This window comes from Ischnura elegans, chromosome 1 (genome assembly GCF_921293095.1).
Source record: "Ischnura elegans chromosome 1, ioIscEleg1.1, whole genome shotgun sequence".
Classification (NCBI taxonomy): Eukaryota; Metazoa; Arthropoda; class Insecta; order Odonata; family Coenagrionidae; genus Ischnura; species Ischnura elegans.
The window spans coordinates 16,357,539-16,374,309 of record NC_060246.1 but is presented as its reverse complement, the minus strand read 5'-3'; the positions used below and the strand labels follow the sequence as shown (position 1 = coordinate 16,374,309).

The 16,771-nt window shown below is 38.1% G+C and overlaps 1 protein-coding gene across 2 annotated transcripts in view; it reads right to left on the bottom strand.

The window, feature by feature from the left end:
* The window catches only part of LOC124156284 (neurexin-4), a 67,736-nt gene that overhangs the window by 36,461 nt on the left and 14,504 nt on the right, over positions 1 to 16,771 (bottom strand). For both annotated transcript variants that reach the window (XM_046530734.1, XM_046530744.1), the window contains exons 4-10: positions 11,010 to 11,151; positions 10,685 to 10,888; positions 7,239 to 7,405; positions 6,961 to 7,134; positions 6,719 to 6,880; positions 6,187 to 6,403; positions 1,579 to 1,670 (exon numbers count right to left, since the gene is read on the bottom strand). In XM_046530734.1, the coding sequence (XP_046386690.1) occupies positions 1,579 to 1,670; positions 6,187 to 6,403; positions 6,719 to 6,880; positions 6,961 to 7,134; positions 7,239 to 7,405; positions 10,685 to 10,888; positions 11,010 to 11,151 (1,158 nt within the window). The remainder of the gene's footprint in view (positions 1 to 1,578; positions 1,671 to 6,186; positions 6,404 to 6,718; positions 6,881 to 6,960; positions 7,135 to 7,238; positions 7,406 to 10,684; positions 10,889 to 11,009; positions 11,152 to 16,771) is intronic.

Here is a 16,771-nt window from a genome sequence, read left to right as displayed (position 1 = left end):
CACTAAGCCAGAGCGTCAAGTTTCCTCTATACACTATGCTCTGTGGGTCTCAGATGTGAACCCTTCCAAGCTCACAGCAGAAATGGTTAAGATGCGGTACCCTCCGCTGTGGTTCCACTTCCTGCTTATTATGGAAGGAATAGGGTAGTTTCCTTCATCAAAGAAAACGAAATGCATTGATTGCTATTCATTACCCACCATTAGGGTTTTCATAATATACAAATTATTTGGTTTTAGAAATCCTGGTTTAAACGAATGGCAATGGTCAATTTTAACCTCATTTGAAAAAGGCCAGATTGGAGCCCATGCGATGCCACTCTACGTGATGTCACAGGGACCTAGTTTCTACACGAGAGGATAGGAGTTTTACATCGTCTGAGATTACCAATGCATGCATGAGTCACAGAGCTCAGGGAAACATCTCTTAATAATCACTTATTAAAATTGTCTAACGTCGGAAAGGTTCCTTCGTTTGATAAGGTAGTAATAATCCATATTTAAACCAAGCGCTACCTGCTAGCAGGATACTCTGCCACCTGCTAGCAGCCTGCATCGTATCAGTTCTCAAGCCTCGCCTCAAGGTCACCTCACAGGGCGGCAGGGAACCAGAAATACGTCACATGAAGTTTTCCCATCATTCCCAGTTAGCCGTCGTGTTTAACAGGTCAAAAACTATGCTGATATCCAACTTTATCGTATTTACAGGGTGGATTCCTCATTGCACAGAGTTTGTTGTGCGAGCTCATTCATCATGGCTACAGTTTTTCTCGCTATGCATTGTCTCAATTGGTTCAAACAAAACCCCTAAGGCTTAACTTCCCAAGGAATACATAACAATACAATTCCAAAGAAACGCTTCCTACAAAACTTTCATTTAAAAAATGATGCACGCAATGTGGTTATCTGACTATTTATAGTACGTAAGTAACCTGTTGCGTGCAACCGCATGAGGAGTTGTCTAGCTGGATACAAAATCGAAAACTGTCCAGACCTCATTTTTGTCATCAAGCTATGAAATTAAGGTGAATAAAAACTATGAAATGATGCATATTGAAAGTATGTAGTGTTGTCTGCATTATCACTCAATGTATCACATCCAGTATCCTTCTAGTGTGCACTGCACCTTACTTCTTTAAAACTTCAACAGGAAATATTCAGGGTAATAAGACGAGAACATCGCCACCATTCACCGATATCACGAGTGTGTATAAAAATTTTAATCTCAGAAAATTCAGAGTAAAAATTTTCAAATTTGAGATGCAGGCAGTTCTTGACATGGATCAATTCCGATTACTCCTAAAAATTTCAAGATGGTAGCATAAGTTTAAAACAAGCAATTTGTCACAAAACGACCAGTCAATCACAAGTGATTCAACCTCTTAAAGGATTGTATCAATAGGTATTTAAAAAATCACATCAGTCTTTGATTCAGCATATCCGCTTTGGCGGAGGTGAGACTTTCAATCCACACAGAAATGTTATCAAAAACTTAGGCACCATAGCTTGCTAACACATAGTAAAGTGATAGCTAGGCAGCGCTTGAACACCAAGTCAATATAAAATGTAAACAACACTGACCTCCTCCTTCCAATCAGTGGGGAGCTTATAGTTGCCATCAATGGTAATCTGTCCCATGCATCCCACAAATCCCTTGTTTCCATAAACACCACCTAGAAATATAAGTAAAAATGATCAGGCAAGTCGTATGATTTTTTTAAAATTGCACCAAACACTGTAAATGTCCTTACACATTTAGTGCATATACCATCTATACTATGTGATGCATACTAGTTAAAAGCATGCTAGGAAATTTCATGCAAAGGGAAACCTCATCAGTTTAGACTTGAGAGCAATCCCCAGCCAGTTCAATTGAATATATCACACTAGATTGAATGGGTGGATAAAAATACCGTATAAGCGTGTGTAAGAGGCGCACCCCTATTTTGAGCATCGAAGCTATGAAGAAAAAAATTTTGCGGCATATTTTTAATACTATCGCGCGGTGTTGCAGACGTATATTCGATAACTGGGAAACCTGGATTCGATAACCTGGAATTTCGACAGTTATCGAATTTTCCTCTTTCAATATTAATTGAAAGAGGAAATTTTGATAACTGCGGCGGTAATAGCGGCATAAGAGGGAGCAGAAAGAGTTCCGATCCTCTCTTCGCATACGCCGTTGCTCTACGATGCTTGTCCTATTCACGAACAATTTTGTTTAAATCCTCTCGCAGGAGTATCGCAATAGAATTGCAGCCGTGGAAAATTTTAAGGCAATACACGACAGGCACATAGCATGAACCTTCCCAAGAGCTTGGACAACAATCGGGGCAATCTCAGTGCCGTAGGATAATAACCACGTCGTAGATTTAATGGAGCCACATTCGGCCCTCCATCAGCCAATGCCTCTGCCATTTTTTTTCCTTTCCGAGACCCCACAGGAAAATAGGAAAACATCAAGTTACAGGGGAACAATGGAACGTGTTTCATCCCTACCCCGTCTCACCAACTGACCTTGATCGATCTCCCAGTTTATGGAGGCCAAATGCTAGGTGAGTCATCTACTGAGCCCGAAGATATCTCGATAGCTTTCAATAATTGTAAGACACGCACGAGGTTCAAAAAAAAAGAGATCTAACGCAACGCATATCTGACATAATTTAAGTTTTTTAAGCTCTAATTGTTTGACACAAAGATATACAACAAGGCTACTAATATTCAAAATAGTCCAAACAGGACAATTTCGGAAGAAACAAGCGTAACATAAGCGCATTCAAACAGGACGAGACGGACTGGAAACTTTACGCAACGCAAACTGCATATATCACATTGCTGCGCCTTCGCCCCTTCACTTTGAAGGCAACGACGTCACATGCAAGATCGGACGTGTTCTTCCCGTGCTCCTTCACTCATAGCCTCGTAGCTTGAAATACGGAGGGGAGGGAGCGCGCTCCTTCCCCTCCATTTTTCTTTGTTTGCTTCGAAGACAGAGGGATCGCGCTCCTTCCCCTGGACCTCTCCTTCCGCGCTCTTCACTTAAAAGCATTTCTGATTTCTTCCATCCACAATTTAGTCCAACAATGAACACACTCGTTTGAATTTTTTAAAGCGCAGGTTTTGACACCAATATAATTTTCAGTTGCAATAATCCTCATATTAGCGTCTGAAGATGATTTTTGGAAAATCAGGTCCCCAGCGTAATGGATATTACTCGGCAAGAGATAATGACTATTAACCAGGTATGTCCTTCAAAACTACGCATTTCTCTACGTTTGATAACCGATTACTATATGCAGTATAAATGCCGCGGGATATCCACTCGTGACAGTAAATTCAGCGCGCCCTCCGGAGCGAAAAACCCAGCGCGATCTTCCATGTTCACCTCTGGGGTACCGACGTGACGGCGCGATGCTTACAAGAAAAGCAAACAGGAGCATTTTAAAAATACGTCACTAAGGGAGAAACTCCCCTGCCTGCCGCTTGTTTTTGACCTAGGGTTTCAGATGACTGACTCACACTGGAAACCAAGGCCACTCAGTTCCCCTTAGACTTGCGACCGGTGAAGGGGAGGGGGGGAAGATAAGAAGTTTGTGTAAGAGGCGCACCCTCATTTTCGGCTGCAATTTCTGGGAAAAAAGGTGCGCCTCTTACACGCGCTTATACGGTATATTTAAAATTTAATTTTATACCCTCAATCTGGTTTTCATCAACTGATTCAAAATCATCCACAAAGGTGGTGAAAGGTGGTGCACAGCAATGCAGATCTCTTGACCAGCATCATAGATTTTCACAAATTATGAAGTTGATTCTTTAACAGCTAAGTACTAATTTCAAATAGCCACACTATAACTGCCCCTGTCTTTACTAAAATACTGGTCATTCATGTTATGGATTAGAACTTGATTCAGATCCAGTATATTAAAAATGGGAAAATATTCCGAAAATCAGTGAATACGTTTTATTATGCATAATAAAAAGTGAGAATCACAAATGCCTAGTACAGGCATCCCCCGAGTTACGTATGTCTCGACTTACGTAAATCCGTACTTACGTAAGCGATAACCGTATTTCAAATGATTACGTTAATTTTCGAATGCGAGCGCGAAGAAGTAGATATTCGCTCGTACAACCTATGGTAGAAAAAATATCGAATAGTTATAGAGTTTTTTACGTGCTAAAAATAACAAAGTGACCCATTTTTGTCATTCCTCGAAGGAAATTTCATTAATTTCTGTAGAAAAATCGCTTATAAATCCCAAGTCAGCAATCAACGTGAAAATTTGCAGTTCTAGCGATGGATGTGGTGGCGTACGTGGTTGCGCTCATTTCTTTACGATACAACTTGTTATACAGCAATCTCTGAAGCGCCAACGCAAAGGTTCGACTTACGTAAATTTCGACTTACGCATAGTCTGCCGGAACGCATCTCTTACGTAACTCGGGGGATGCCTGTATACAATTGGCCTCACCTTGAACTTCAAGCTTGAGTTGAGTACTAGGGTTCTAATGGATTGGTTTATAATTGGTTTCTCGCTAGTGCATGCACATTACACATGGTGGATTTTGTTTTAGTTTATGCTGCATCGGTTGACAAATGGAGTTGGATATAATCATATTTGGCTTCACAACTGGAAAATATCTTTGTGAAAATAAAACCCTTACTTTGTTTCTGTGATGGATTTGTGATACAAGATGGATTTCAGTCTATGTAAACATCCAGCTGCAGGAAGGTGATTGGTAACTAACGAGAAGCATTCCCGTAAACAGCAATCATAAACTACCCAGCAAAAATCAAAATGCAATTACAGGCGGTCCTCGACTTTCGTACACTCGACTTTCGTACAATTCGCACTTTCGTACGTTCAAAATTGACACCTTTTACTTGACTTTCGTATGCTAAATTCGAACTTTCGGACGTTGGTCTGTAATTTTTTTTAAATTCCCGCGGTGTTTATTGTGCATCCCAACATTCAATTGTTTCAAATGGCAGTATATGCGAACAATACGAACGTATATAATGAAGGGAATTGTTGGTAGTTGACTCTAATCTATGTGATTTATTTGGGAGAGAGACTGCCTGCTATAGGCTCCTTTATCAAGAGAAGAAGAAAGCCTTCATTGAAGATATTTTTCAAAAGAAGTTGACTAGACATCATCAAATAGCTTTCAAAAGAACTAGTAAGATCTTCTTTCTAGTTGAGTTTTTTCGTTTGAGTGCTGTTTAATTCATGTACACCTTCAGCAACGATATTGCACGAAATATCACACGAATTCCGTTTGTCTTTTGTCTTTTTTTAATAACATGCGAAATATACGCTATCACGAATGTCACCTGCCAAATGTCGAATTTTGGTGTAAAAATTAAAAGGTATCCAGAGTGCGGGTTCAACAACTACATTTTGTTATGCTTCTTGATATGTCTTTTTATTTATAGTGGACGTAATAAGTGGAATGTCAACTTAAACACCAAGAGGAAGTTTCACTCGATAGCCAACAGAGTTTTAAAACTTGTTTTTAAAACTTTTATTTGCATTTTCTGCGTATTTCCGAAAGAAATTAGATGATTTAAGGAGTTTTATTAACATATTATTAAAATTAAGTCGATTGAAATGAATTCCGTGAAAAAAAAGTTTTAGTACGTACATTCTGCTCTTTTGGAACGTAACCCCTAATTAGTATGGAAGTCAATGGTTCGAATTTCGTACATTCGACTTTCGTACAAGTTTTCAGGAACGCATTGTGTACGAAAGTCTTCTTGTTACGGGACCTGCCTGTAATATCAAAGTTGATGCCAATCATAAACTAAGCTTAAGACTGTTAAACTGGATAAAGTTAGTAAACAGTATGAAAGGTGAGGCAGAGTAGTAACTGCTGGCAACTCTGGATTCCAGTTTCTTTTCACTGTTTGCCTTTTCCTGCGTAGACCAATATATTGCCATAATAGGCAGTGATTTTTTTCACTTTCAGCTATTTTTCAAAGAATTAAAACTAAGGGGTTTCTTAAAAAGAATGAGGCAAGAGAGCATTTGTTATCCACTGAGTCTGGAAAGGCATAAACCAAGTGGGAAAACCATACACCCCCCTCTTCCAAGCATGCACATGCCACATGATCTATATCATGCCCCTACTCTACATATGATCCTGACTACACGCTGAAATGACATAGGAAAGGAATGCTGAACTTACCTCCAATGAGATAAAGAGATCCAGTAGTCATGGTTAGCAACCTTTCAGTTGTCATTGGCCGGCCATCAACATTGATAATCAACTTGTTTGTTTGCACAGATAATATCACATGATGCCACATTCCATCATTAAACATGTCATCGTAATTATCTAGGAGAACTCTGGGGTTGCCTGCTGTGGTGATTTCAACTTTAACTTTTCCTTCTTCCAAGAAAAGCTAATAATACAAACAAAAAATAACATATTACAGATGGATAAGCACATACAACAGAGAATTATGAATATGATTCACAGATGCAAATGACAAGATGTAACATGTCACAGCTGATTTCATTTAATTGACAATATCACAGTTAAACTAAGTAATTAGTTTCTACAAAAATAAAAGGTAAACACAATAGAAGGCCATTGTTATGCTTCGACATCATATCTTTGCCAAGCTATGATGCAAGAACTATGGACAGAAATTTCAGAATGCTTTCACTGGCTACATTGCGCATTCAAGTGCATGCAAAGAATATTTCCCACTTACTTTCAAATATCCTTCCGAAGTGAATTTATGAAAAATCAGAAGGCCGTCATTTTCATAGGTCCGGAAATTAAATGACACATTCAAGGACCTGACACCTTCGTAACCTTGAAGCCTTGCATGAGATTTCTCGGTTAAAAACGTCACCGGAATAATTGGGAGATCCTAGAAGAACAATTTCAGGGATTAGTCATCACAAAGATCATAATTCAACATTTTATCTTCCACAATTTATCACTCCTTACCGGGCAATGGTGGAATGTATTGACAATATCATACACAATTGTACTATACTGATCATGATTTTTTATTTCATGAATGAAGTTGGTTGAGTTCAAGTAGAGGTTTTCCATGCACCCGGTGAAATTTTGGACCACTGATAGACCAACTTGCCTATTCGGCACACCACCTATGTAAAACTGTGAAGAAGATAGCGAAGCAAGTTTATTTCCACAGTTGTGTTCCTAGAATCAAAGATGAAATGGAATTGATAATAGTGGTAAGAGTAGACGATAAAACTCACTCCACGATTGAGGTTGAGTCGAGCAAACTCTCCTTTCACTTTCCCCTGAATCATCACTCGATCCACAGAGAAGACAATCTCTCTCCTGTTCCTAGATATGACCACGTCATGCCACACGTTGTCATCCAAAAGACTGCCGACCGACAAACTGGTCATCATTCCTGAACCTGATTTCACATGAGCAGGCAAGAAAAAAGATTAGAACAATATAGCAAACTACTACAGTAAAACCTCATTATAACAAGCCCCTATATTGCAAAATGTTTTGAATAAACTCCTTAAGTCCTCGAACTGGTCCCAGCCTTCTCTCATACGTAATGTATTGAGATAAACCTCCTGTAACAAACCTCTATAATTACGAAACCTCTCTATAACGAAGTGCAAAAGTGGGCTCCAGTAAGGAAAACAAAATCTCCACAGTGACATTTTAAGCTTAAATATTATATTACCACAGGTTTCTATGCAATTTCACTTCCGAACTTCACGTAATAAAAGAGCTTAGAATTTTTAGTAATTGCCAAATGATGATACGCTGTATCGAAGGTCGCAAATATATTTTATTTTGTGGAACAGCGAAGTCTTTTTCTTAACCTTCGTGCATCCAAAGAGCTTCTCTTAATTGTGACCTATAGACTTGCTTTCACACATCTTACACATTGTAGCCATAATCTACACAGTTTATCAGAATCACAAGCATCAGCGTGGCCTACAAAGATTTTGAATTCAGGATATTTCAGGCTGTCATGGATATCAGATCTGGCAGTGGACTAACTGTGTGTAATTAGGCTTATATTCATTCAAAATCTTACGAAAGTCATAATTTGGGGCTAAGGGTATAAATATAACCACAAATGCCAGCTTGGTCAGTGATGTAAGAGCGATGGAAATCCTAATGCCAAATCATGAGCACACTTTTGACGTTAATATGGCTTTGTAGAGGTGACTTACGTTGAAATAAAACCTGAGCTACATGGCTAATGGATTCTTCATCACCTAAAAAATTTCAGTGAATTATTAATACTGCGTAAATTTCATTTTATTAAGGATGAGTAAACAATACTTCTACAGGAAATAACCAATCATCAGAATCCATAACTTTCAACAGCAGCACAAGCCTGAGGTGATAGCCATTAATTGAGGATGATAACTGTGTACTTCCCATGTGAACATTTAGCAGTTTCCTGTGTAACCCATGTTACAATGTACACTGCTTGTTCTGGTTGTGTTTCATTTTTTCCCTGATCAACATCAGGGCCGTGTGATTGTGGCCACACATCATGAAACTTGAGTTATTGTTGACATAATCAATATCATGCTTTTTAAATTATAATTTCATTTCCCACTTTATCTAATCTGATGGCCAAAGTATAACCCCCGTACAATGAAGTCGCCATTTTACCAGTCCCATCGAATTCGCTAAATGAATATTTACCATACAATCAGGAATGACATTACAAACATGAGCCACCAGTGCTATCTTTCCATTCATAACAGCTAGTTTTTACAGAGTATAGTGCATTTATCACACTCGGATATAGTTCTCCTTCTTCCTGATATTTGGGGCATAAAAGGGGCTTTATTATGGATAAATGTGCTCATTGTCATCATCACTGATCAACAATCCTAAGATTGGTTTGACGCAGTTCTCCACTCAATTCTCCTATCAGCTTATCTTTTCACACCTACGAGAAGAAATACCTAGGTGTGAAAAGATTAGCTGCCAGTAATGCATTATGAGCCACTAAGATAGCATACACTTTTTCCGAGAAACTAGCCCACCCACACGAAAGGGAATTTCAAAAGCCCGTGCGATTTTTTTAAAAACAAGAAAAAACATCTTTGAGCGCGTGCCTACTATCTATAAAGATATTTTTAACTATAAATGTTTGTATAAATAAGGTTTTCTAAGGAATATATATGGTTTATAAGGAATTCGATACCCAACACCCATTCTACTAGGGACTCATCCCTATCTTCCGAATGTTTAAATGGTCTCAAATAATGCAAATTCGATTAGCACAGAGACCCCAAGGAACGCATCCCTTGCGCTAAGCTAGGCATGGGTGTATAATATTTCAAAATTAAATTATTTCCCAAGCGGAGTTTCAAGAAAGGGGATTCGTCTTAAAATTGTGTTCATCTTGGAATCATGCAATTAGGATTAGGGTTGGACGGATACAGGATTTTTACTAGTGTTACGCTTGCATTGGAAAGTGAAAATAGCTTTCAATCTTCGACCATTGACTGAATTCAGATTTTCCTCACACACGTTTCCCCTGAATTTTGTCACTTTCTCATTGCATACTGACTTGCGTTGCACCTGCTAATGCTTCAGTTGTGGTGAGGTGGATTTTTCACTTTCTCGCGATAGTTTCACACCACAGTGCTAACACTGAGTTCTCCTTTTCTCAATAATGTTTCTACACTATCAAAGATATTTTCATAAGTATCTCATAAATTAAATTTCAACTGTGCACTCTGAAAGACAGTTTAAAATGTTTAGAACAATATTAACGTCACATGAGACGAGGCGCGGGTCTGAACAAGAAGACCGCTCAGCGAGAGGAAGGGGTGGACAGCAAAAGTGCGTAAAGGAGAGGTGAAGGGGCTAAGAGATGCAACGAGGCTACAATTGAGGGAGTCAAAGATGACCATGTCAGATCATGCTATTTTGTGACATCGTTGCCTTCAAAGCAATGCCGGCTGAGCTATGTGATATATGCAGTTGGCGTTCCCAGTTCATCTCTTCTTGTTAGAGGGTGCTAATGCTATGCTTGTTTCTTCAAAATTGAGCTGTTTGGACAATGTCGAATATTGTTATAGTCTTGTTGTAACTAAAACTTCGTGTCAATAATTTAGAGGACAAAAATTTAAATACTGTCAGAAATGCGTTATGTTTGGTCTCATTCTTTTTTGAATCTCGTGTAAGTCATTCAATTGCTGAAAGCTATCGAGACATCTTCGGGCCTCGTAAGTCAATCACATAGTATTTGTCCTGCAGAAAGGAGAATTGAAACAAGCAGGACGAAGAAGATCAGTGGGTGAGATGGGTAGGGATGAAACACGTTTCCATCATGCAACTTGAAATTTACCTTCGAAGATAGACTTATTGTCTGCGCAGTCTCAGATAAAATTTTCCACGGCTGAAATTCGGTAGCGTAACTCCTCCAAGAGCTTTTAAACAAAATGTTTCATGAGAAAGACAAGTATCGCAGTGCAACAGCACAAGCGAATAGAGGATCAGAAGTCTTTACACTCCCCCTAATGGGACACTGCATTCACTGAATCATTTACTTAAATTTCGGATCCAGCAAATTAGGATCCAAAGTATTCAGTGAAGGGCAATATCAGCGGATATTTGTATCTGAGGCATCCAACCTGACCATCCCTAAATTGGATAAATATTTATAAATCATAAAGAATTATATACAAGATAAAATACTCACCCAGATCTACATTCAGAAGCATCCGATTGTCTTTTAGCTGCAGGGCAAAGTAATCACCTTGAGTGCCTCTGCTGTACATGAGGACGCCATCTGCACTATTTGTTCGAAAGCGGAACCTTATAGACTCTCGTAAAGCTGCAATAGGGTCCCTCATCAAGTCCCATCTCACAAGGGAGGAGCCATTGAAATACAGATTATCAGCCACTGGAAGTGAAGATAGAAGGTAGTGATGGTGATCACAGTCCACATGGCTCATTTGGCAAAAGAGTAAAATTTCCATAGATTGGAAAGTGAAATTTCACAACTGAATGAAGTCGATACTGACCATAGTCGCAGCCATACAGCTCCAGTCTCAATGAAATCCTGTCCCTCCATCGTGTTGGGTTAACCCGTATCCACTGAGCAATGATGGGAACTTCAAATATATTTCTGTGCGCATGGTCTCCATTGCGATTACCCTTAAACATCTGATAATTGAACATGATAAAACTAAGAATTAGCCAACATCGGAGAGCTTACATATTCAAGATGATCAAATTGTCACAAAAAATGCATTTATTGCTCCAAACATTTTTAAAAAATCATACGCAATAGAGTAACACACTTACTGGCTTAAAATTTTTTAAAAAGCAGATCCAGTTAAACATAAAAACTGAGCTGAGAACAAGAAAGAGGCACATGTAATGCATGTAACTGAAACCCATTCTTAACTGAGTTTGCTTATTGGAAAACGAGCATGGCATATTGAATTGAAAGAAGTTATGTAGTAAGAGTAAAACTTTTAGCAAAACACTATTGGTACAATATGAGTAAGCAGCAGTTTCATAACTACATGATAAAATATCTGTCTAATACAGAAAAATTGTGCCACAACAGAATGGTAAATATAGCTAACTATGCCTGCTACTCCATGCAAAAAAGTAGCATTAGATAAAAAATTTAGCGATGGGTTGGTTGGGTTCACAGTTTCCACTTTTCTCCGAGCATAGGCCTCCAGAGATACTCTGATAAGTTCAGTAGATGAAAACCGCATACCCCTTGTAATGTGAAATACATACCATTGGCCGAAATCAAATGTACAACAGCCGTAGGGTTGCCATTCTGAGCTTTTTAAAATGAAATCTTTGTTTTCCAATTAAACCAGAAATTTATTAATTGAAGTCAAACATAAATACCTATCACATCAATAATGGGGCACAAACCACAATTTTTTTAAATGATGGAGACAAAATTACTCTATGATCCACCATCATCATACCATGTCTCAATGTATCATCTAGCTTTGCTTAATGGAATTCAATATAACATAGTTAGTTCCATTTTCTTCATAGATGATATTTAGGAAGATTATCTGGCAAAAACGTAAACCTATGGTGTCAATGTTTTGCTAATTAAAGAAAAAGTATTGCAACTCAAACTTGACTAAAAATCATAAGTTTGACCTCAAAACAACTTAGCAACAAATGAAAGGAATAAAAAATATGGTGAATATTTTTACTTTTATATCAAATTTAAATAAGATGGTCCTTTTTTTTATATGAAATGACCCATATTTAATTCCAATAGAGTATTTGAGAGGACTAATTTTTTTTCAGGATTAAATGGGATATAATTTTAAAGACCAATTTTTTCAAACCCAATGTCTAACACCACTAAATAAAAATAAGTAAATATAAACACTGATAATCATAAAAACAGACTAAGAATAAATTTTCTATTGTTGTTCTCAAAAATACGTCATGCTGATACAAACACCCCATTAAGCTAATCATGCTAAGTGCTGCAATAACATGCATTAACATTAGCTACACAGATATTATTTACATTATTTAGAATTGTAAACTAAATCCTTAGTTGTCTAGATTGCCAGAATTCCCAAAGTACCGGCCATGCCAAATGTTGACAAGATCCCATTAAAAGTACTAAGAATGTGACAGCCAGATCAAGAATACCAGAAGTCATGAAAAAATGTCTCAATTCATGAACGGCAACACTGATTCTCATTCAAAATTCATTACTTCATCAACCAAAAGTAATGAATTGCATTTCAGTACATTCACAATGACAGGTAACAAAAACATTATACAGAAAAATATGCAGAAATTACATTACACTGAAATAATACTACAGCGTCAGGATGTCCAGTTCTGAATAATTAATAACTTTACCAAAAAATTTAGGATATGCCAATTTTTTTGCACCAGAAACTATTTTTCACTTGATTACAAGTATGCAAAACAAATTCGCAAATACTGCACCTCACAGGCTATTCAACACAAAGATGGCTGAGGCATGAAAAAAGTATCCAAGAGTCAGCCAACATTTTGTGTTGCAAACATATGGTATCAAAAGGAACTTGTAATGCTGACTATAATTTTCTTACCCAGTGATGAGCCCAAGAAAAGTGCATTCAGAATCATAACTGTTTTTCAACTTCTAAAATATAGAGAAAATATCATCACATGTTGAGGAAAATTTGAAATACCATGTATGGACAACAAAAAATTAAGTATGACTAGAAAATATATTAGGAATTTCACTTTCAATAAAAGAGACCAATATCGGCAAAAACACACAAGTGTCAGAATCGAATTGAATTAGCACTGAAAAGATGTTATTTATCACCCTGATTACAAAGAGAAAAACATTTTCAAATTGGACCGTAATTTCCACTTGGATATCACCATCAAAATGAAGGAAATTAAATAAATATATGATTTCCCTGATTAAGTTTTTTAGTGAAAAATAGAGTGAGAAAGACTGTTTAGAGTCAGCCATCACCATTGAAACGCCAAAATTTCATAAAAATGACTTTTAAGTAGTTACAGTAATTGTGTTGAAGCAATTCAAAATCATTATGTAGCCTCTTCTAAAAGGTTGCGGGTGTATTTGTAAAAACATTTAATTCCCACTTCCCCTTCGAAACACTGTAACCGGTCATTTGGACTGCTTTTGAAAATCATTTGGCAATGAATTCCACTATGCTCAATTTAATGAGCCAGTATTTCTTGTCTTTGATGTGATTTCTTATCACAATTAGTATTAGCCACTAATATTTTATCCTCTTCAAGTTATCCACTTTGCTACCTTAAATACTGGGCCAGTCATCCAGATCAATTGATATTCCGACTAAATTATTCAAAATTGCAGCTTTGAAATGTTGCACATAAAGTCAATTAGTTAGTTTACTCAAAACCATTGTGAATAGGGTAGTTTCCTTCATCAAAGAAAACGAAAGGCATTGATTGCGATTCGTTACCCACCATTAGTGTATTCATAATATACAAATTATTTGGTTTTAGAAATCTCAGTTTAGACGAATGGCAATGGTCAATTTTATTCTCATTTCAAAAAGGCCAGATTGGCGCCCATGCGATGCCACTCCACGTGACGTCACGGGGACCTAGTTTCTAGACAAGTAGATAGGAGTTTTACACCGTCTGAGATTACCAATGCATGCATGAGGCACAGAGCTCAGGGAAACATGTCTTAATGATCACCTATTAAAACTGGCTAAGGTCGGAAAGTTTTCTTCGTTTGATAAGATATTAACCCATTAAATCCCAAGCATGTTAACAGGGTTCCCACTCTACCTGAGCAATGAAATTCACGGCTTTTTCCAGGTTTTCACGGTTATTTTTCACGTTTTCACGGTTTTTTTTAAGGTTTTCACGGTCTCAATTTTGCTGAATTCACGGTCCGTTAATAAGCCAACAATAAGAAAATCACTGGCCGTATATCAACAGAAAATTAACGTACGCGAAAAACGCCGTGAATGTTAACGCCGCAATGAAAAGTGATATCTGTTATGACGTGATCTATCGTTTGCAAAATTCAGGGCCGACTAAAGGACCAGCCCAACCGCGCTCTTGCCCGGACGCCGAATACCCTTCGGACCTTCTTCCGTCCGGACACTCGAGGTACTTTTTTAATTCCTCGCTGAGAGATTGTTTTTTGCGCACGTTGTTATTACTGCACAGTAACCGAATTTCCCCCACCCCAATATTTCTTATTTAACGGAAAATATTTTATTTAAATTGTTTATAGAATATAATAAATTGATTCTTTCTTATTCAGCGGAAAATATTTTATGAAAATTGTTAATAGAACATAATAAATCGAAAAACAATTTCATACACCGTATTAGCACGAATCTAAGACGAACACGATTCTAAGACTACCCTCCTTTTTTGGAACTCCACTAGGGGACAATTTTTCTTTATTAATAACGATACGATTATAAAATGAATGCGGAAAAACGATCAATGCTTAATTTTTTTGCTAGATTGCCTATGTCCCAGGAAACGCAGGATTTTGGCGAGTAATTAAGAAATTCATTAAAGGTTTCAAAACAATATTTTAGATAATAACAGGAATAGTAGTACTTTATCAAGACACATACGTCATATTGTTGATTCGACCCATATCTCTTTCAAAATTCTGAATGTTTGCTCTCCACTCGGCATTTACACTGCTATTATGGATTTCAGTCAGATGTAAAAATTCTTATCCATCAAACACCATTTCCAGTACACGTATTCACGAGAGCAATGTGCATGTTGTGCCTAAAACAACCGCATTCGCCGGTGCAGTGACTGGTTGTGAGATGGATCACGAAGGCCAAAAATAGTCAATTACTTGAATTGTTCCTGTCTAATGAATATATTTTTAATACAATTGAGGTAGTGTGTAAAGCGTGAACAATGTTGCGTTAATCGTCAGCGGCACGCCCACCTGGATCTTCGCCTTCATATCTCTACTTGTTTTCTCCAGGTAGCTCACTCTACCCCCACCCCTACCGTCATGTGCTAGCGGACAACCCAAGGCGCTCTGCAATATTCACGCGCATCTAGCCCGGATTCTTTTCTTCATGTTCAATTATTTTCAGTCCATCTCTTAAAGTTCTCAATAGTTTCTTCGGAGGGGCCATGGTCGGAAGACGACTAAAATTAAACTAGTGAAAATGACTCTATTAAACTCACATGGAAAACACTCGGTGGTTCGAAGTCCAGCCACCCCGGAAAGTAGGGAACCACTCGTACGAGGTGAAGTTCGGAACTGATGCTATCGCGCAAGGGGGTACGCAGAGCACACTGCAGAGGGCGAAGCGTGACCATAGGACTGCGCCATGAAATTTTTTACCCTAAAGATGCCCATTCTTTTCTAATTAGCGTAGCGCCAGATGATCAGATGAATTCGGATTGTTAGTAGGGCGAAACAAAAATCCTGAGAAGATATCCCTTCGTCAGTAACTCTGACAAGTGAGACTACTAGTAGTAGTATAGCTCGTAAATTGATAACTAATAACAACCTGGTATCATGTTTTCGGAACAAAATGCCGAATTAACTGCCGTAAGCTCAGCTACGAGGATATCGCGTTTCGCCAAAAATCACCATCGTATTTTTCCATCTATTTCCTTGCTTAAAATGCGTCATGTGTGGTCTCGTTTTTTTTAACGTGCAAATTACTAACATTTCAATCTAATAAAAGCATAATAGCAATTACTGAATATCATTGTTAGATACCTTTTGGGCTAATAGGTGATTCATGCAGCAGTTGACCTCCATAAACTGGGAACTTCGAAGCAGTTAGGCTGAAAAAGGTCAGTTGGTGAGAAGAGGGGGGAGCGCGAAACACGTTTCTATTGTTCTCGTGTAACTCGATATTTTTTTCGAAGCTAAGGTCTTCGTAATAAGATCCCTGCGCGAGCTGGGACCTGTTTTTATTTTGAAGAAGAGGAAAGCGTCAGAAGGGGGGAGGCGAATGGTGAATGGAGGGGGATAAAGGTTCTTGGAAAATGCGCTAATGTTACTTTCCCACGGCACTGAGCTTCTCCCAATGGTAGTTCCATCTCTTGGAGAGGATTCCAACTACGTGCTTGTCGTTATTAGCCATAAATGACACATTGTATTTATTTCGTCTCATTTTCGTCAAACGATGGATGCGGGAAAATTCTGCGTCGGAACCGCGATCTTCAAACGATCAATGCGAGAAACGATACTTCGGGGAACGATAGATGCGGGAAAAAATTAAATTGTCTATAAGGAACTTTATTTGGGACCAGAAACGGCGAACGATCAATGCGG